This window comes from Callorhinus ursinus, unplaced genomic scaffold, assembly GCF_003265705.2.
Source record: "Callorhinus ursinus isolate GAN/ISIS: 27379988/994484 unplaced genomic scaffold, GSC_fseal_2.0 scaffold22, whole genome shotgun sequence".
Classification (NCBI taxonomy): Eukaryota; Metazoa; Chordata; class Mammalia; order Carnivora; family Otariidae; genus Callorhinus; species Callorhinus ursinus.
Window position 1 is genome coordinate 864081 of NW_027397084.1, and position 21393 is coordinate 885473.

At 44.0% G+C, this 21393-nt stretch overlaps 2 protein-coding genes across 4 annotated transcripts in view; one reads left to right on the top strand and one right to left on the bottom strand.

The window, feature by feature from the left end:
- The first annotated feature begins 61 nt into the window (after window positions 1–61).
- TOMM6 (translocase of outer mitochondrial membrane 6) lies at window positions 62–1489 on the top strand. Its single transcript, XM_025890605.2, has 3 exons — window positions 62–324; window positions 851–955; window positions 1168–1489. Exons 1-2 carry the CDS (start codon window positions 197–199, stop codon window positions 945–947), a joined length of 225 nt encoding a protein of 74 aa, XP_025746390.1. The 5' UTR covers window positions 62–196; the 3' UTR covers window positions 948–955; window positions 1168–1489.
- Window positions 1490–21393, bottom strand: part of USP49 (ubiquitin specific peptidase 49) — an 82576-nt gene continuing 62672 nt past the window's right edge. For 2 of the 3 annotated variants that reach the window (XM_073904979.1, XM_025890595.2), the window contains exons 3-7: window positions 14435–15800; window positions 12694–12898; window positions 9454–9562; window positions 8687–8892; window positions 1490–7704 (exon numbers count right to left, since the gene is read on the bottom strand). In XM_073904979.1, the coding sequence (XP_073761080.1) occupies window positions 7514–7704; window positions 8687–8892; window positions 9454–9562; window positions 12694–12898; window positions 14435–15772 (2049 nt within the window). In that variant the 5' untranslated portion in view covers window positions 15773–15800 and the 3' untranslated portion in view covers window positions 1490–7513. The remainder of the gene's footprint in view (window positions 7705–8686; window positions 8893–9453; window positions 9563–12693; window positions 12899–14434; window positions 15801–21393) is intronic. The other variant, XM_073904978.1, reaches the window with a different exon arrangement.

The window sequence follows — 21393 nt, forward strand, 5'->3', positions numbered from 1 at the left end:
GACGCGACCCGGCGACTGTAGTGCCGGGCCGCGCAGCCCGGGAGTTCTCCCTCTCCCCCAGGCGCCCGACCCAGGGGGAGCACCGGCGCCCCCTGCAGGCCAGTCGCTGGCGGAAGTGCGAGACCGGAAGTTGCGTGCTCCGCTGACGTCCAGACGGTGCGTCGGGAGAGGCCTTGCGGATCCCGAGGGTGCTGCTATGGCGTCCAGCGGGGTCGGCGTGAGCGCTGCCGGCGCGCCAAATGAAGCACCCGAAATTCCCGACAACGTGGGAGATTGGCTCCGGGGCGTCTACCGCTTCGCCACCGACAGGAACGATTTCCGGAGGTAACCGAAGACCCGGGATCTTGTCCCGTTCTGGTCCTCCGAGCCCCTTTGCCTACCTTCCCTACTTCCCTTCTTGGCCCAGGCTGGCCCCTGTATATTGCCAGCATCTTGGCCTCTTAGTGGCTCTGGCTGTGCTTTGGAGAGGTCCTTGACTGGGAGAGTTCTCGTGCGGCAGAAGCGATCTTTTGAGTTACTGGGCTATGTCTAGAGAATCTCACCATGACCGGGGAACCGGGGGGAAAAGAGGCGCGAACACAAACAGGCTTTTCGGCTCTGGGCGAGTGCGTAATTGGCCTTTGCGTTGGATCCTGCCCTTATTAGCTACAGAAACGAACTCTCGGTAACCGTGTAGGTCTTGGGCAGCCTACCGTTGTAAAGCCCCACGTTCCTGCGATTCTAGAACAGTGTTTTTGCCTCGGAAGGTTTTTCCAGGGTGGTGATGGGCAGTCTTTTCCCCCAGTATCTTTCGTTAACTAAAGACAAGTGACTCAGTGACCACAGGGTTAATGAAATGTCCTTTTTCCAGGAACTTGATCCTCAATTTGGGACTTTTTGCCGCGGGCGTTTGGCTGGCCAGGAATTTGAGTGACATTGACCTAATGGCACCTCAGCCAGGGGTGTAGCCAAATAGGTAAGCACTTAACCACTGCTCTGCGTGTCTAGGAGCTCTAGAGGTTAAGAGAAGCAGTAATTTATCTATTCACAAAATACAGGAAAGAGACTTCCAGAAGTCCCATGGCTATTATTCCTAGTTAAATGTGTTAAATTTTGAGTCTCTTACTAATTTCCTTCCAGTGCTTTTATAGTTCTAATGCCACGTGTTGTTCTGTGGTCTGATTGCAGACACATGGGACCCCCGTGCTCTACTTGAACCTTCCAAAAACAGAGCCTCCAATCTGTGACCGGCACAAGACTTGACCTGATGGAAGTTGAAGTTTCATACAGACAGGCACCTTCCCTTCCCAATTTCCTTTTATCCACTGAGCCTGCTCAGAACTCCGTTCTCTGGTCAGCAGTCACATTGCCCCCAAAGTGTTATCCTCTGTTCTGTAAAGTTCTGTACATAGTTCCTAAGTTTCTGCAGGGGGTGATCTTTGCTCTTGTCCTGAGGAATAACCTAATGGTATTTTAACAAATATTTGGAATAAAGACTGTACACAAAGAATCATTTTATTCTTTTAATAAGAAACTTCAGCTTACAAAAACAAGGTGTAAAAAGTCAAGATTTACAAAAATCATAAAAACATAATTTATATTTCACACTCCAGAGACAGGAACAAGCCCCCAAACATGGATTGTAACAGGTGGTTTGCTTCATATTAAAAGGAAAAAAAAAAAAGGAAAGCGTAGCCACTGTACATTGATGTCAGCATAAGGTGAAACTTATTTTTGAGGAATTTCCACTTTTGAGCAGAACTAGGGGAAGAAGCCATTTGGTGTTGCATAGCATTTTAGTGCACCAGGTGGGTTTTCCAGGCACCAGGGGGGCATTGTTGCTGTCATCGAGTGGGATTTGTTGGTGGAAAGAGGGCAGTCATGTGCAGTGGAGGCAAGGTGTAAGCAAGCCTGGGCAGTGGGCACTAAAGTGACACTGCTTGAGGAAGCTGCTTTCTTCACATGGAAATAGAGGTTTTCTGACCCTAAATTTGCAATAGTGTCACTGTCCAAGAATTAGGAGTTCTTTGGAAACAGTTCACTTTTTTGACCCTACCAGCATAAATCTCGCTAAAAAATCTGAGAATTAGATTGTGTATATGTATTTTACAAAGCACCATTCTCTTGCACTAATTAGATAGGTCCCATCTGTTAGGGAGGAGCTTAAGCGTGTGTGAATTCAGGCCATGAAGCCAATACCCTCTAAGAATCTATCTACACTGGGACCACAGATGATTTGACAGGTGTTAACACCCATCTTACTGGGTGTTAAGATGAGGAAGGGTCACATACACAAGAGCAAGGCTTAGGTTTGAAGCCATCACCTCCCAGATGGTGACCAGGAAGGAAACTTTGAAGCCACAGCATAAATTCTAAGCCCCTTCAGATCTGCATCAGACCACCGCTAAGACAAGAAATACCAGCACCTCCTGTTCTTCATAGGTATGAAACAGATCCTTGAAGTCTGCGACCCGATCTACTCATAACTGTGAACAGTTCTATTTTATAAAGTTTTTAAAACTTGAAAATAAAAATCCAGCAAAAATTAAGACATGGCAGCTTCCAAAGCATAATTCATATTTCACTCAAAATTTTTATGTTTTAGCTTCAAGTAATAGTGTTTACTGTTAGTTGGTTTATAAAGCCGTAATACTGGCAAGGTAAGGTTTCATTTAAACTGGCTTAATTCCTCAAAGTGTTAAGAATTTAGCAAGTAAAGCTATCAAATCTACAATTTCCCAAAATTTCGACGAACAGTCATTAATTCTGTAAATTAAAATGTTGGCTTTCACCATTCCAACACAACATTCTCCCCAAGTGAAGTCAATTTCACATCTGTCACATGATTTTCAACCCTGGCTGGTTAACATAGTACTACAGAAAGCTCTTATACTACCTGGTTAGATTTTAAATGGAAATATGCCAGCAGAAATAAGTATGAAAAAAGTCCACAAAAATGACCATTTGCCTCAATGCTAGAGTAGCTATGGTGTATTTAGAGCAATGTGTGGGTTGAAGGAATAAACACTAAAGTCGAAGCCCTAGACCATGAGAATGGTTAAATGTGAAAGATCTAAACTAAACTCAGTCATATTTAGAAGGCGCTTTCAGCTTTAGCGCTGATTTCAAAAAGAATCTGAACCACCAGGGAGATGCATACTTACCCAGTTAAAAAAAAAACAACCTTAGTTGCCATGGGAGATTTTGCTCCAAAAGTATAACCTCCTCAACTAATTAGGCTGAAGGAACCAATTATCAAATGTGCTTCAAGTGGTGAGCTTTCAAAACACCCTTTGGTGAAGTCTCATGAGCTCAATGGAAACCTTAAGGTCAGAGTAAAAGGAACAGGCTGTAAACAGCTCTGCAGGTGAGCGGACTGGGTCTTCTCCCCTTCCACAGCCACTCAGCACCATCCCAGTCGGCGCCTGCCAGGGAAAGGGACCGGGGGCGGGGAGGGGGGGCGCTGGAACAGGTTCTTTGAGCCTTCTCTTTTGCATATTACACAGTGCACTGGCTTGCCTTACAATCTAAAGGTTCACATATAGGGGATTGCGTACTACACTGCTTCCTGAAATTTTGTGCAAAAGAACTTCAGAACTAATGAAGGTAATACTTCAGGAGGAACGATTTTTGTTCAACTTCTACCATAAGTTGCCCAACATTAGAAAAAAAGGCCCTTTCTGAACATTTGTGCTCTCCCAACCAGCTGGAAAAGCAACCCTTCCATTCATAAGGTATAACCCGATAGGGGTATAGTATATATTTGGGAAGAGGTAGCACTCCCAGCCTACCCGAAAAGGACCGAGTTAATGTTTAGAACATAAAAGGGGTGGTGAGGAAGAACGGGGTATATAGTCTGCCTTGAAAAGCAGCCATCTGATGAATAGTCACAAATCCAAAGATTTTGGACATTACAGTAAAATTTTAGAACTTGCTGGTAAGAATAATTATCTTTCACACACGAGATGAAATGCTTTTAAAAAGTCTGATACCAAATGTCCTTTACACTGTACAGACCTATTTGCCACCCAAAATGACAAGGCGACATCCTTTCCCTTAATCTTTTCAATCCCATGCAAACCATAACTGGGTACAAGGCACCAAATGTTATGAATTGTATAAAATTAGTTCGCAAAGCTTTTATCAGTAAGTCAAACTCCATCTCCCCCCTCCCTGCCTGCCCACCCGCATCCCGCCCCCCATCCCAACCAAGTTTTCCTTCTTTACTACTGTCGACCTCTCTCAGGCTTATGCAGGGGGCTGGCCAGGGCCATGCCCCACTGCCAGCCAATCCACGTCATTAGTTCTTGCACTTGGATGAAGCTATGTAAGTGTAGCCAGAGTAGGGAACTCATACAATCATTGACTCTAGAAGCCTTGCCATTAAAAACAAAAATAAACTCTGCTATTGAGTCCATAGGACACATTAACACTTCTACTACAGTTTCTAATTTTATTCATGACATTTTAAGAGACATCTGGAAATTCTTTTCAGTGTGGCACTGCCCCCCTCAGCCTGAGAGGGGGCTGGATCAAAACTGGCAAGAGCTCTGCCCACCATTTACTAAGAGCTTCAGTTCCTGGCTGTTGAGGGCATTCCTAATTTTTTTTTTTTTTTTAACACTAGCATGGCTGCTCCTCTCAGAGGCAACCACAAGTATGAGGGTCAAACTAGATTGAGGTAAAAATCCTTTTTGAGGGCCACGGTGCATTCATCTTGGCTGGCTACAGCAGAAAGTAAACACACCAGCCAACTACAAAGGGTTCCTGGAACGGGACTCTAACTACTTGCCTGGGAGAAGCAGGCCCCGTAAGGTTTAGTTAGGAGATCTTGGGTTTGATTTGGCAGCATCTAGTCAACATCTACCTGGTTCTTATCTTCTTCTCTTTAGAATGTTTCAGTTTAAAGTAAGATGCAACTAAAAATCCATCTACTTCCAATATGTAAATAAATTAAAGGCAAAGGGACATTTCCCTCACAACAGCCATTGGCCTATGCAGCAGGGAACTCTTTAATAAAAATCTCCATAAATACTAACTTCTCAACAGCGTCTAGTGCTGCTGCCTCTGGGTACCTGAGGTGTCTGTGACTGCAGGGGCACCTTCGAGAATACGCAGCTCAGTGAGGACTCTGGGGGTGGTTTCTACTCCAACTCATTTTAAACAATTTTACTAATTTGATAACAAGGGTGCCCAGCTAAGTTAAGCATTTATTTCACAAAGTCCTTAAATCTGCTTAATAATTCTTATAAATATTTGGTATAAAACTATTTTTAAAAATTAAATTTGAAGATCTTTTAATTTTCCATTAAATGTTCATTATTCTTAAGTATTTCCCCCTGGACAGCCTGAGGGATGAAGTAGATGCTCTATTTAGTTCTTTTCCATTTGTAAGTTCTCTTTTTCTAGAATAACAAATATAGCATTCAAAGAAAGATGAGGCACAATTTATATTTTCCTTTTTACTCTCCTTGGGGTTTTGCTTGTTTTTTGTTCTTGTTTTTGAGTTAATGGGCTTTTCCATTGCCACAAGAAGTCATCATCAATCCTGCCAACTTAAAAATGTGGATCTAGAGTATAGCTTTACCTCAGAGCCTCTGGCAGCATGGGCAGCTGTGACACTTTAAAACAGTGTCCAGGAGAGGGTGAGCCCGGGCCAAGCTTGTACAAAGAAGCCTGCAGTAGACAATATAAACCAAATAGCATAAAAAATGCCATACGCTATCGCTTCCAAATAAAAGCTAAATATTACAGAAACCTCACAGTGTTGGAAAAAGCAAGTTTAATTTAAAATATAGTCACCCCCCCTTCTTTATCAGGGTGAGCCATTTTCTGTCTGAATTTCCTCCATGTCTCAGTGCTGTCTGACAGGTCCTATGGGAGAGTCCATCTCAAAAGAGGTCAACAGCAAAGGCTACAGATCTGCTCTGGAAATGGGGCTCATCAACACCCCCCCAAGCTACGACCCTCATTCTTACCCGCTCTTTTCCCAACCTCCCACCGTTCCCCAAACTCCCTCCACATCTGCTTCCTTCAAGTGACAACTGTGACTTCTCCCTGAATTGAAACATTAATATGATACACTCAGTCAGAAGATGAGCATTCATAGTGACAGGCAAAGGCGGGCTGCAGCAGCCCCCGCAGTCAGAGTTCGGTTTGCGTTCACTTTTACTGCAGGACTGAGAAGGGAAATTCAGTGATGCCTGATGAGGAAGAGGGTTTCCATCTCGGCAATTTCATTCCACTTAGACACTGACCCCATATAAAAAGAAACATGTATTTTACTAGCACTTAAGTAAAGGACAGGGCACTCTTTTTTTTTTTTTTTTTTTCTCTCCGACGGACTGAGTGTAGGTGGGTAAAGAAACAGTAGGGATTATCAAATTTGGGAGGAAACAGGCCAGGACCAGCAGCAATGAACTGTTCAGATGTATGGGGGCAGATTCCTAAGCCCTACGAAAGCAGAAGTTCCCAAACCTTGTGCTGAACAAGGATGTTCTAGCCCTCCAGGTGCAAAAAGAAGCTGCAGGCTAAGAAAAGCTGCATGCTGACCAAGGTGAGAACAGGTGGTGGGCATTCAGATAAGGCCTGGACCACCAGCTATCCCTGCTTACCCTCAACTGAGTTCTGAGACAGCCTCAGACAACTGGCCTAATGACCAATTTACACCAAACCATGTGCTTGCCCTACACCCAAACCAGAGACATGCTACAGAACTGGGTAGCCAGGGGTGCCCTTAGGCTCAGCATGCAAGAAAGAACAAGTCTTGGACCAGTTTATTGCTTCCCCATATGAACTGTTCCTTCTTTAGAATGAAGGGACATTCATGCCAGTCTCAAGACGATGTGGAATGATTAAATGACAGCAGCAGGCAGGGAGGGTAGGACACTTGAAAAACCTCCCGTTTTGCACGGGGCAAATTTGCTCTATGCATCTCATTCCACTCTTCCACTGCTATCCCCTAAAAAAAGGAAGTCTGCAAGTTTTCAACCCTTTGTGGGGTTGAAAGGGGTTTCAACCCTTTACTTCCTTTGTGGGGACAAAGCATTATTCACCTCCCGCCTTGGAACCAATCCCATCCAGCAAGCTGCCAGCCCAGGGCCCCACCTCACGTGCTCTGTCCAGGGCTGCTCACATCAGGAGGGTTCTTCTGGGGCCGCAAGGAAGTCCTGATTAGTGGGGGAATCGCATAATGGAAAAAAAACATGGCTGCTCTCCCAGCTGCATATGATCAATTTACCCCCCCTTTCCTCCACCCAGATCCTCTCTATTCAGAAGCAACTGATGAAAGAATCTTCATAGAAGTTACTCCTTTTGATTTGTTATCAAAGGAGGGAATTCCCAAATCCATTCAAAAGAAAGTGACTACAGATTTTATGATAGAACATGAGTCACCTAGCACCTTCTCTGCTGTAGTCCCAGTGAGGCAAACCTAGTACTCTGTTCCTGCACTAAACCTTATTTCCTGTAAGAGGAAAGATATACGAACACCAATAGTTTAAAAGCAAGCCAGTCCTTGAAACATGCCTCCCATTCAGGGGAAGGGCCGTGGTCTGCCCTCATCGTTGTTGCTGGACTGCACCTGAGCTTGGAGTTGGGTTTCTGAAATTCTTGCATTGCCCTGAACTGTTCTTTGAGTGTAAAAAAGGATGTAGGCTTGAGTTTTGCACACTTCCTCGACACTGCATACATTCAGCTTTGAGTCATTGCAGTGGACCCAAAAACCTAGGAAACCAAAGGAAAGAAAGAGAGAAAGTGACTACCCCACTCATATTTCCAATCGGCAGGCAAAACCAGGAGATGAAGAAAGGGACAGAGGAATTCTGAACAGAACCAACCCCTGACTGGTGGGGCGCGGGTGGGGGAGGGGGTGTGGAAGACTGGTAAATGAAACCAACAGACTTTCCTGCGACCACCGGCTTTGACTCCACCCAAGCCCACCTCAATACTACTTACAGATCGACTGACTGTAATTTTTGTCCTCATTTTATTCAGGCTTTTTCATTGCCCACTAGGGCCTTCTACAAAAGTAGCCTGAAGACTGGGGGCTAAGAGATGGGAAGAGGAGTGGGGGGGGGTGAAATGTACATGGAGGAGTGATAAAGGGGAATTTAGAAGGAATAAAAAGTTATTTCACCCCAGCTGATTAAGGGCTGAGGGGTTCATGACAAAAAACACAGCCGCAGCTCACCCACCTCAGTGCACAGTAGCTGGGAGGCTATGCTCTGGGGGGACAAGGACTAAAATCTCCTTCAGCGGGGCCCTTGTACCCCCCATACCTCCTATGGTAAGGACATAGGAAGTGCTCAGGAAATGTCTTCAGCTTTACTGGGAGCTGGGGCTGGTGAGATTCATACAGTATCTCCATGAGGTTATGAAAGTCATAGCATTTCTGCTTAACCACGAAGGAAATGGAGGTCTGCAGAAGTATTAATAACAATGAGAAACCTCTAAAATTAATTAAGCATTATGTGCTAGGAACCATGCTAAGTACTTTTATATGTGTTGGTTCCTGTCAATTCTTAGAACAATCTTCTGTTGTCACTTGGTGATATATCCAAAATTTGAATTCAACTTTCATAATTCTTTCCACTAGATTTTCATGTATGTAATATCCCCCTATAGATGAAATAAAAGGAAAGCAATGGAATGTGGACACATCGACCCTTTTCCGTGTCCCCCACCCCACAGAGTCAAGCGCACGCACCTCCCTCTGTGTTGTAGCAATAGGCTGTGTAGTGTCCTGAGCCAAACCCTTTCCCGTGATGCATGACCACTGCGGAGAGATCATAGGCAAAGGTCTCTTTGTCAAGAGAGGAGAGCATGTCCCTGCAGCAGTAAGGTTCCATGGTTAATACCTGGTCAAAGACGACATGGACCCCAATCTTCTCTCGATGATTACGGCCAGACCACCTAAAGCATGGATATGAAGTTCATACTAGTAAAAAATGGCATATGTTATCCTAGGTAGAGGAAGGTAAAAAAGGGAACTGAAAAAACATAACCTTCAAGATGTGGCTTTTGCATCAATAAAACAGTGATCAATGCCCACATATATTTCCCGTGAATGTTCCATGATGTACTCTGAAACTAGAAATCCCTAAAACAAGCAGTTTGGGCAATAATCTTTTTGTAGTTTACTGCCTGCGCTTTTTTTCACAGATTATGTCATACTTGGTTCTGAAAATGACTCTTTATAAGCCCAAGTGGGGCTACAGAATCTCCTAAGCGGACACCCAGTGCAGGCTAGCTGATGAGACAGGGCCATGCGAGCTGAAGCCCTGTCCTGGGCTCCCCCCCATTAACATGCCTTACTGGGCAGGAAGCATTTAGTCGCCATGGAAAGTGCAAGGTCTCTAGGGAATAGGCTTCCCCTCCCAACACCAAAGAAGACATCTACCCTCACCAAAGCCTTTGAGGCAGCTATCATCCCCACAGCTCACAGCCACCTGGAAGGCCCCAGAGCAAGCTCACCTGAATCTTTTAAGGTGCAGCCGGAGGACCTGAGGTAGTCTGTAGATCATTAACTGCTTTCTAGCTTCACTCAGAACAAGGGGCTTGGGATTGGATTTTCGTCGTTTGCCTATATGGTTTGGGAAGGTATAAGACATAGATGGTGAGGAGTCTCGTCCTTTCCTGGCTATGGCAGAGACAATGACTTGCCACCCAATATGTTTTCTCCTTATTTCTCAGTACTGGGACCTCAGTTTTATCTGGGGCAGTGCTGTGACCCTCTGTCAGACTGCATTTCCCAGCCCCACGTGCCTGCCTGGTGTGGTCACGGCAGTTCTCCCAGGCTCGGAAGGGATGACTGGGTGGCAGCACTCCCGAGGGTGACTGTAACTGTTCCTCTCCGACCACGAGTTAACCCTGGGGTGGAAGCCTTGAACTAGTCAAGTTGAAAGGTGAAAAGAGCTTGGGTCCCTAGTGACCACGCAGCTACTATACTAGTCCCTGAATGTCCTTCAGACTTCTTTTATGGAAGAGGAAACAAAAATTATATCCCATTTTTAAGTCATTATTATCTGAGTTAACTGAAAAACAACCAAACCTAATCCTGATATATCCACTCTCCAATTTTTGCATCAGCAACCTCCAAAACTGGTACGGGTTTTGGGTGGTATATTCCTGGTATCAGAGATTTATTAATAGAATATACTGGAAGGTCACCGCAACAACATGCATGCAGAGTAGATGCACGTCAGGGTTCTATGCCTTTATATATTCACTTATCACTTAAATTATGATGCGCCAGAATGTAACTTGAAAAGTTTGTGTTTTCATCAAGTAGGCCTAATTCTATTTCCTGCTCACAGCTAGTTGTGTGCTGTTCAAAACTCTCAACCTCAGTTTCCTCTCCTGTAAAATGGGGAATAATGCATATATTTCAGGCTTGGGGGAAAAGTAAGAGGGCACAGGATTACCAAAGGACAGAATATTTAAACAGATTCTTTCTTCAGCATGATTTGTTTGTGACATATATAAATATTAGAAAAGAAACTGCTGGTTTTATAGTTGTATGCCGTATCTAGGTTTTGAAACATGTTTCTTGGATAAAAGCACATGGCTGGACATGGAGGACAAGGTGGACAGACTGGCCAAATTCATCCCTTCCAAAGCAGAACCAGTGTTCAGACTCTCATTTTGTTTCTAAAGCTACTGAATTGTGAGGGGAATGCATTTCTAAATTACATCAAATAAACAATGGAAATAAAGTTCTCTTAATTTCCATCGGAAGCCTTCTCTATACCCATTTACTGATGACTGCTCGGTTATTATATTAATTAGACTGGTGAATGGATGGGAATATAAAACTAGTGGTTCACTGTGGTGCCTGCTAATTGTCTTTGAGATATCATGGTCTCAGTGTCTGAAGAGCTTGACATCTAAGTCCTGTCTGTACCACTCATGAAAGGCAGCAAATCACAGCCAGATGATGCTTCACGGGGCTCCCTGGGACAATAGGATGTGGAGCTGCTTGTTCTCATAACAGACTGCAGCAGAATGAGTGTGCCAGAGAACCTCTCAGTAGGGCTGGTGGTCATGATATGTGGGGGCATGAACAGAAAGAGAATTCAAAGAGGGGCCTGACCTTATTTTACATTCTAATTCACCAGCAGATTTTCGAAAATTATTGCAGCACTGCCTGGGAACCCTGGCAGTGACTGCCATTCTCAGTAGAGGGAGTATGTGAGCTAAGATGAAGACAATATAGAATCTGGCTTTGTTTCCCTAAAATGAAATTCACAAAGAAAAAGAAATTACTGATTCAACTGAGATTGATCAGGTCTGTCTCCATTCGATTAATCTGGCCACATGGAAAGGTAGAAGCCTGACAGTTTTGAAACTTCACAAGCACATTACAACAATGCATCTCAGACCTTTTGCCATAGCTTTCCTTCCCTGCTACTATTTGAACTTGCCTAGAGGAATCCTGATAAATTGGCACATCTGGCAACCAGAAAAACAATCCCTTTTTGCAAAAATAAATAAAAGTATTTCCTCCCTAATCCACCTTGTCTGAGAATGATGGAGTTAAAGCTGTTAACATCCTTCTGTTCCTCACAAGTAAAAAGCTTTAGGCATCACTACCTTCAAAAAATCAAATAGATACTGCTCTAATAAGATACTTTAAGTCACGACCTTTATATCTCAATAAGGAACAGGGCAGGTGACTCTGTAGTTATCCAAGTACAGCATTTCAAATTTTGTTTAAAAATGGCAATAATATCAAGCATGACTTTTTATTTTTGTCCTGACTCTTCAGGGACAATAGGTTTTCCACAGTTCACTATTTTAAAAGATCATATGCAAATATTTTAAGGATCATCATAAGATTGTGGTTCTCAAAACTTGTAGTCCAAACTATTTTATGGCTGCAAAGTGATTTCAAGATATCTGCACAATCCATTAATTTTAGTTTCCAAATCTTGATATGCCAAAAAACCAAACTCGAGCTTCTAAGTATTTGCTCCGCATTTCCTCTGTACGTGCTGGGTTAGCAAAAGCACTACGTGTTATTAGTGTGGCAAGATGGAAGGAGCTCTGCAAAAGGTGCCTATGTAACCAACCACATGCAAAGAGTTCCACTTTAAAATGAGAGCTGTGACAGAGAAATACTCTCTTCCCCAGATGCATGGCATGTGAAGGCATATGAAGAAACAAATGCAGAAAGTAACCATGAAGCTGATGCACCTTATGACTTGCCTTCCTGGTCCCACTCGTACCAATCTATTGCATTGATTCTGACGATTTGCGGATTGAAATCTGCAAATTCAGTACAAGGCACACATTTCTGATACTGTAACCCTCAAACAAGCTATGCCACCTGACTTTAGATGAAATCAGAACTGTCAGATCTAGGTTCATGAATTTAAGCAGGACCCTTGTAGCACTATGAAGCTAAGTACTCACATTCTTAGAGTCCCCATTTCAGGATCCACACTTTCAAATGCCTCCCAAGATAACAACTAATGTCAATCACAGCAGGAGTCAAAGGAAGCCCAACTCTTAGGTTTTGTTTTGTTTTTTAACATGATGTCCACACGCTTGTTTTCAGGAAAATGGGAGAAAAAAAATCTTTAAAAGATGCTTTAGAACCACTCAATATTATCAGTGTTACTTTTGACTAAAGGAGCAAAAACAGCACCTTACACCGATATTCCAGATGCACGGCCCCCCTCTCCCTCTCCACTTCTACCCCCCAGCACTCACTGTTACACTGGTCACAAGCGTAGATTCTCCCTTCCAGGGCCTCTGTCTCTGTGAACTTGGCCAGCATCTCAGTGAGCAGGCACTCTGTCTGATTCAAAGGGACAAACCCCTTTTCTATGCAGTGATACCGTTCAGGGAATTCCAGGGACAGATCCCAAAAGGGCTCAATGGTATTGGATTTGTAATTGCATGATACACATGTGACCTAGAATGAAAAGATTGATTTACAGGTTATATAACCTCCATGTTTCCCACATACATTTTTGCTCGATTTAGACAAAACATATCTTAGCAAAAAGAAGCATAAGTTTTCAAAAAATTTTAATTATTATATTAAAATAATAAATGTAACCTTAAGAGGATTAGAACATATTGCTGTTGGTATACATTTCTAACTATGATGCTAGCTGGAACTGGAAAACTACATAGCACAGAGATTATTACCTACTCTTTCTCTCTCTGTCTCCCAAAGCATGCTCTACCATTCAGTGCTGTGGCAGTACACATTGGAAGTTATCATGGAACCATTCTTGGATCAGTCTGAGATAGAGAACTGGCAGATTCCTGTCTGCTTCTCTCATCCTCACTCCTTCCTCATCCAGACTTTGCTACTTCTACCCACTCCAACTTGCCTCTCTTTTTTGCCCTTGTTTCTGCCAGTATTATCCCTACACAGATCCCTGTATTCAAAGAGCCTCAAAGTGCCTTATGATCAGACTTCCTCTCCCACTATAACCTTCCCAGATGCACTGTTCTTCCTGTGGACCCACGGCAGGTAGAGGAAGTGCCCATAAGTACGCCCCCTTTACATGCTAAAAAAACAAAAGCCTAAATAAACCTCTTCCCAACCCATTCATCATTCTTTTAAAACCCTAAATACTGAGACACATACCTCAGTAACATAATGTAGATGTTTTACCTGAATCCATTACGTTGCCCACCTTTTTAACTCCGCACATTCTCACAAAGTCTTATCTATGAGTCTTTGCTTATATGTTTGTGACATATACCACAGAGCCGTGAGCATCTGCGGCTGTCCCTGAGGAGCGCGCTGCGGCGGGACGGCGTCCTCGCCCGCGGCCATGGACCGCAGCGTCCGCCCGCGCCTCAGCGGCGGGTCCTGCTTCTGGCCCCTGACCGCCAGGAGGGAGCTTCTGAGCAGCTTCAGGTCCCCCTCCGGGTTATCGTTGAGCACGTAGTCCTTGCACAGGTAAGAGAAAACGATCCAGAAAACGAGAGGTAATGGGGAACAGAAGGGGGACTTGCTTAGGCCTTTGGCATCCTCCTAGCCATCTCCCTTCCTTGTATGTAAAGAATGTTCTGGAAGGAAGAAGGCTCTTTCAAACTATGAAACCAGGGTTATAGGCAAACTGTTCAATTTCCTGAAATTGATCAAGGAGGGCACACCAACAATAGGTTCTTAATTATAACAATGAGGATATTGTATTACCTATATTGTCATTAAAGGTTAAAGACAGTCACTGAAAATGATGTGATACAGCAAATTCAACTAAAAATCTGCCCAGATAGAGGACGCAAGTTCACCAACAAGGCCGTTACAACGCACAGCACAACGAAAGGTACAATAGCCACCCTCCGTTATGCGTCATTACAGCAAATGTTGGCTATCCTCGTCCGCCCAATAACCTGGCGGAGGCACTCACGGGAAGCCCAAACTCTAACCAGCAAGCCTCCCTGGGACATGACGGGGGAGAGTCGGGAGCAGGGTGGGCCAACCTACCTGACTGAGTAGCTGCCCGTGGAATATGGTGTTCACCACCTTTAAGACCTGTTTGGTGAGCTTCCTCTGGGAGAAGGGGATGAGGATCCGGCGCGTGGTGCCCTCGGACTCGAGCTCTTGCTGCACTTTGTGCAACAGCTCGCAGAGGAATTCCTGCGCATCCTGCTGGTCATAGCCGCGGAAGGCGGGGATCAGGCTCCACACGGAGTGAAGCATGGCGAAGGGCGACACCAGGGCCCACTTCCCGGACCACATGACTCGGAAGAGGGTGTGCAGTTCGTGACAGAGGGAAATGTGCTTTGAGCTCGGCTCCTTGTTCTGGATGAGTTCTAGGCTCCTGCTGATGGAGGCCCCGCCGTTGAAGCAGAGGCCCTCCCGCTCGCACGCCTCGGCCCCATCGCTCCTGGCTGACAGCTCGGTGGTTGAGCCGCCGGGGGGCCTGCCCGAGAGCGGAGCCTTCCCGTTGGGGGCCTTGGGAAACAGCTGTTGGGTCTGGGAAGGGTCGAGGTTCAGAAAACATTCGCGGAACTTCTGGAGGTGGCTGAGCACCTGCAGGATGGAGTTCATGTAGCAAGTGTTGCCCAGGTTGCGCAGGCCCGTGACGCCCGGCGCCATGGCGGGCGCGCGGCGCGGCGGCGGGCGGCCCCCGGCGGGCGCGCGCGGCGAGGCGGGGAGCGGGGCCGCGGCGCGCGGCGAGTGCAGCAACAGGCGCGCGCTCTTGCGCGGAGGGGCGCTGGCCAGCTCCTCCAGCAGCCGCCGCTTCACCTCGCGCCGCCGCTGCCGCGCCTCCTCCTTCTTGCGCTCCAGTGCCTCCTCCTGCCGCCGCTGCTCCAGCTTCGCCTGGCCGCGGGAGCTCTTTTCGAACCAGAGCCGCAGCGTCTTGGCCAGCAGGCGCTGGCGCCGGTACCACAGAGCCGTGAGCATCTGCGGCTGTCCCTGAGGAGCGCGCTGCGGCGGGACGGCGTCCTCGCCCGCGGCCATGGACCGCAGCGTCCGCCCGCGCCTCAGCGGCGGGTCCTGCTTCTGGCCCCTGACCGCCAGGAGGGAGCTTCTGAGCAGCTTCAGGTCCCCCTCCGGGTTATCGTTGAGCACGTAGTCCTTGCACAGGTAACAGAACACGTACAGATCCCGGACCTCCATGGCTAACGGGTGCCCGGTCTCCTCAAAGTGTTTCAGGGCGTGATCCTCGATGTAGCGGCCACAGGCCACGTGGGAGCACTTGAGACAAGCCCACACGGACTCGGTGGTGGCGCACTCCCTGCAGCACCACTTCTGCGGGTTCAGGATCGAGTGGTCCTGGGCGAGCCGCAACCGCCCGACATGTTTGCATCTATCCATGTCTTACAGAAGGCTCCACTCTTTCAACCTGGCACAACAGAGCCCCCAGAAAGAGAAAGAGAGAGAAAGCTTTCAGCAAAATATTTCCCTAGAAAAAGGCTTGCAACTGCCATTTTCAATTCAATGCTCATTACTTTTCAATTCAAAATTGGTTCCTTTGGAAGGAAGTTAAAAAAAAAAAGAAATACTGGGGGGAGGGTTTAGCACCAAGTTGAATCTTTACATTTTCTAAGCCTGTACTAATTCTTAAATATCAGCTAATTTTTTGCGAGGCAGATTTGTACTCCTGAGGAAATGGCATTACCCTTAGTTCACACTGTACTCAACTGGCCACCAAAGAAACTTGTACTCTGAACCATCTCTGAACTGATGATGTCCTAGAAGTAAAAGTCTCTATATCTTGTACTGATCAAGATCCTAGTTGTATGCACAAAGGGACAGAGGGGAGGAGAGACATGTTTCATATACCACTGAGAGATGAAGACCCTCAAAAAGGCAATATTAGGTCGGTTTCAATGTATTTCAAAATAGAGGTAACAGGATAAGATAAAAGTAAGAAAGAGAAAGTCCTCTACAGTACAAAGTATCATATTTATTTTCTTGAGTCCAAAGAACCTAAGGAGGTAGTGTGTAAGCCTCAATCTAAACAACTTTTTTTAAAGTAGGCTCTACGCCCAATGTGGTGTTCAAACTCACAAGCCCAAGATCAAGAGTCACGTATTCTACCAACTGAACCAGCCAAGTGCCCCAATCTAAGTAACATTTTATAGGTCTACTATGGTCTGAATGTTTGTGTACCCCCCTTTCATATGCTAAAATATCAACACCTCCTACCCAACCCCCCCCCAAGGGGACACGGGGTCTTTGGGAGATGATAAGGTCATGAATGGGTTGACCCTCATGGGATAAGCCTTCACTAATGGGATTTTTAGTGCCCGTATGAAACAGTTCCCTCACCCTTCACCCATGTTAGGACACAGCGAAAAGCCAGCCGTTACAGTCATGAACCAGGAAGTCCTTACCAGACATGGAATCTGGTGCCATGATCTTGGACTTCCCAGGCTCCTGTGAAAAATGTTTGCTGTTTATAAGCCACTCAGTCTATGGTATTTTTGTTATAGCAACCCTGAGGGACTAAGACAATGTGAAAAGAACATGAACGTCTTGTAGAAAGGGTGGGAAAATGTTAACTTGCTTTACTGAAAGTATAGGTAAGTACAGAATTAGATCTGACTCTTAGGACAAGTGGTGGAGTGGCTACTGGTTTAACCAAACTACCAAGCAAAAAGAAAGAAAAAAAAAGCAAATCTTCCAAATATGTGAAAATGCTTTTTAAAAAAATAACATATTGAGCTTTTTTTTTAAAGATTTTATTTATTTATGTGAGAGAGAGAAAATGAGAGATAGAGAGCACGAGAGGGGGGAGGGTGAGAGGGAGAAGCAGACTCCCTGCTGAGCAGGGAGCCTGATGTGGGACTCGATCCCGGGACTCCAGGATCATGACCTGAGCCGAAGGCAGTCGCTTAACCAACTGAGCCACCCAGGCGCCCCAACATATTGAGCTTTTTTCCCTTTTTCTTCCTGTCTTCCTAACATTGCTTCTTCAAATATTGTCCTCAGAGAAGCCTAAGGGGCAATTTCTCCAAGGAGAAGAGGCTATAGACAATTATTTTAAAAGAAAACTTTTTATTCTTTGGAACCTTGACAGTTTTTTTTTTCTTTCCCAATACCAGTATTTGAAATTCCCTAAAGGTAGTTCCTCTTATAAAGTGAACTTCCCTCACCTCCATTTCTTCTCCACTTTCATTTCTGTGAGCAAATGAAGTTCCATGATAATGGAGTCACCCAGAGAAGTTTTTTTTGTTTTGTTTTTTTAAGATTTTATTTATTTATTTGACAGAGAGAGACACAGTGAGAGAGGGAACACAAGCAGGGGTAGAGGAAGAAGTGGCTCCCCACGGAGCAGGGAGCCTGATGCGGGACTCGATCCCAGGACCCTGGGATCATGACCTGAGCCGAAGGCAGACACTTAACAGACTGAGCCACCCAGGCGTCCCACTCAGAGAAGTTTTAAATCCAGTACACTCTGAGTAGTCCCTTTAGTTGGTTTCCAGATGCCCTTTTTGGCCTCGTACTATTGCCAAAACCCCCACAACTATACCATGGGACCAAATTAGAGATCCTTCCCGTTTTTTATTGCCCATTCAAGATTGGCAAAGGCCAAGTCCCTAGAGAAGAAAATCTTAAAATCATACAAAGGAAGTAACCTAGATGATTTTCAGTCAGATCAGATCATGCTTTTCCTTTGAGTTCTTTCAGGATTTAGTTTCTCCTATGTTATTTTTCAAATTACTGATTTGTTACTAAGTGCCCTTTAAGACAGTTCTCTGGATGTATTTATCCATTTCCTAACTAGATATTATCTTCAGAGAGAAGACCATGTGTTATATTTCTTTTTTTACTCCATTATAATTTTGTGGGTGCTCTACTCTTAGTGGTCAAAGGTGTTCTGTCAGAATTACCTTCCCACACAGTCCAGAATGGTACTGAAATAACCATTTACTTTTTATAGGGCACAGCCAAATTAAAACACATACATTAAAAGATGAGATGGTAAATAAATGAATTTTCTTTTTGCTACATACTACCAATCAAGAGTTCAAGTTGGGTACACATCTTGCTTACAACCAATTACTGGGTACACAAATGAAAGTCAGTAATGGAAGAATGAAGGGGGGAAAAATCAAGAGACTGGCAATTCCCAAGTTTCTCACTTACTTAACATTTTTAAAAATGTAGTTCCTGAGCCACTTATCAGCATCAGAATTCCCTAGGATACTTGTTATAGGTACAGATTTCTGGTCACAACTCCAAACCTGATGAATGAGAGTCTGGGGAGGGGTCTCAAATCTCCATTTTAAATAAGCCCTACAGATGACTCACTTGTACATTAAAACCTTAGAACCACTGCACTAACCCAGTAAATTATTTAGGGATGAAGATGTCCTCATGGAAACCAAAGAAAGAATTTTCTTTCTCAAAAGCTTCCACTTTGACTAACATTGCCTGGTAGAACTTTCTGCAGTGATGGAAATATAATTTATCTGTGTTGTCTAATACCATATTAACTAGCCTTGTGTGCCTATTGAGTACTTGAAATGTGGCTAGTGAGACTGAGAGACCAAACTTTTAATTTTATTTAATTCTAATTAATTTAACTTTAAATAGTGGCTGCATGTGGCTAGTGGCTGCAATACTGGATAGCACAGACTTAAATACACCAGGACATATGATCTTTAGCTCACTCGGCTTTTCTTTTTGTTTTCTTTCCTTTGAAAGATTCAGTACTGGGTGGCTCAGTTGGTTAAGCAACTGCCTTCGGCTCAGGTCATGATCCTGGAGTCCCAGGATCGAGTCCCACATCGGGCTCCCTGCTCGGTGAGGGGCCTGCTTCTCCCTCTAACCCTCCCCGCTCTCATGTACTCTCTCTCTCTCATTCTCACTCTCTCAAAATAAATAAATAAATCTTTAAAAAAAAAAAAAGAAAGATTCAGTACTTGCTGAATCATAACTGAATAGCCTCTTCTTAGGACTCAAAACCTGGCAAATCCCCATTTTAGCCAACAGGAGCCTTGATGTGTCTTCAGGAATTTAATTGTCACTGAGATCTTATCACATGAAACAGCACAGCTTCAAATCCTATAAAGAGACCAGCTCTGTGAACAGGAACACAGCAACACAACACCGGGAACACTGATGCCTTGCAAAATCAACTCCTGTGCTAGAAAAAATATGCTGGAACAACCAAAAGCCAAAATAGAAAAACACTGAAAAACCATTCCACACCCTCTCCATGGAGAGCTGTCAAATGGAAAGGGCACTCTGGAAATTTCTTTCTCCGATTTCATTTTCTGATCTATAAATCTGCTGATCACGCACATCCCTTCCTGCACAGCCCTTTTCCCATTACAAATCTGTCGTGGTGACTCACTAACCTGCCATATGGCAGAGTAAATCCACTCAGGAAAACACAGGGCTACTTTGCACCTCACCACAGTGATTTAAGCTAGGCAGACTAGCTTCTCTAGAGGAAAAAACATATCTGGATCATGAAGTGGAAACCACCCAAAAGTGACACAAAAGAAAAAAGCCCCTTTAACCAACATACAGAATAAAGAATAAAGAGAACACAATCCAGGTACACTTAGTTCAAGAAAGAATGTGTTTAACTTACCTCTCATACATACTCTGACCACTTTAAGAACAGGCCTAACACCCACAGGCATAAAGAATTCTATTTTACATTTTTCTGACATGTACACCTTTTCCTTCATAATTCCCAAAGCTCAGAACAGTCCTAACATTTCCACTTAAAACAGACATCACCCAGTGTGACAGGTACCCAATATCCAAGAGACAAACTTGCAGTGTAACTGGCAAAGAACAAGCTGTGCCTTAACAGTTCTCCATCATTAAGTAGATCAGCAACTTTCAATGACTGTCCTGTACACCATGGATTGATCTGCATATGGGGTAAACTTGACAAAATATTAGCTTCTGCTTCTTTAATTACCATAATTTTATTTTAAAAATATGAATCAACTGGAGCTAAAAAACATAATCACTATTTAAAAGCATTCTACTATAGTTAATATCACTAAATATTAAATTAAAAGGTAATGAAATCCTCAATTCATGCTTTTTGTTCTGCTAAGGAACTTCTAGACTTATCCCATTATTTTTTTAAAGTCTGTAATGAGATGACTGAATATTACAATCATCTTTCAAAAATCTATAGTTTAAAAATATGATTGTCTTTTAACTGGACTAGTCCAATTGTTCTCATGTAGAAAATCTCTTAGCTGATTCTAAATGTGTAACTGCATCATCAGAATAAAACTTCTGGGGGAGAAATCAACAAAACCAAATAGGAAAAAAATAATCTCCTTTGGGGAGATTTCCATTTCTTTTCTCTCTCTCATCATATTGATTTCTTTTCAGTTCTTAACTAAGGACAGTGGAATAATCCTGCCTGGTCTTGGTGAGACCAAGTGGCATAAATTCCAGCTTCAGAGAGAGTAGACACTATGGTAACATGCTGACAGCCTTCATTTACATAAAAGAATACTAATTACGTGGTATCATCAACATCTGCGATTCTGCTCACTGCCATATGCGACAGTGCAGGGTATTTTAACCCTTCAACTTACTAAATGTACCCTAAATTGCACATTACCACAAAACTCACAAAGACTGCTTGAAAAGGCACAGTGAATACATTTTTATAAATAAGTATTAAAAATGAATTTTATTTTCAGCTAACATTTTATTTCCAAGAGATATAGGAATATATAATTTAATACCAACATACAATTAAGGAAAAGATGAAAGATACAGTTAATAACCCAAAAGGGAAGAATGCTACATCCTAGAGTATTATTCAGGGCTCTAAAAGGCTGTATAATAAATACAATGAAACTAGCCTTTTGAATTTTTAGATGATGGCTAAAACAAGACAAAGACAATAAATACAAAATGAGAAAAACAAAAAGTTGCAGCAGAGCCTGAGAGGGATGAGGTTAGTGAAAGAAAGTGTTCAGAAGCCCCTTGCTAAGGCAGTG

Excerpts from the sequence above, each read along its gene's own strand:
- TOMM6 (XM_025890605.2), top strand. The coding sequence starts at position 197 with ATGGCGTCCAGCGGGGTCGGCGTGAGCGCTGCCGGCGCGCCAAATGAA. Across the intron at positions 325-850 it reads GACAGGAACGATTTCCGGAG|GAACTTGATCCTCAATTTGG; the intron begins GTAACCGAAGAC and ends TCCTTTTTCCAG.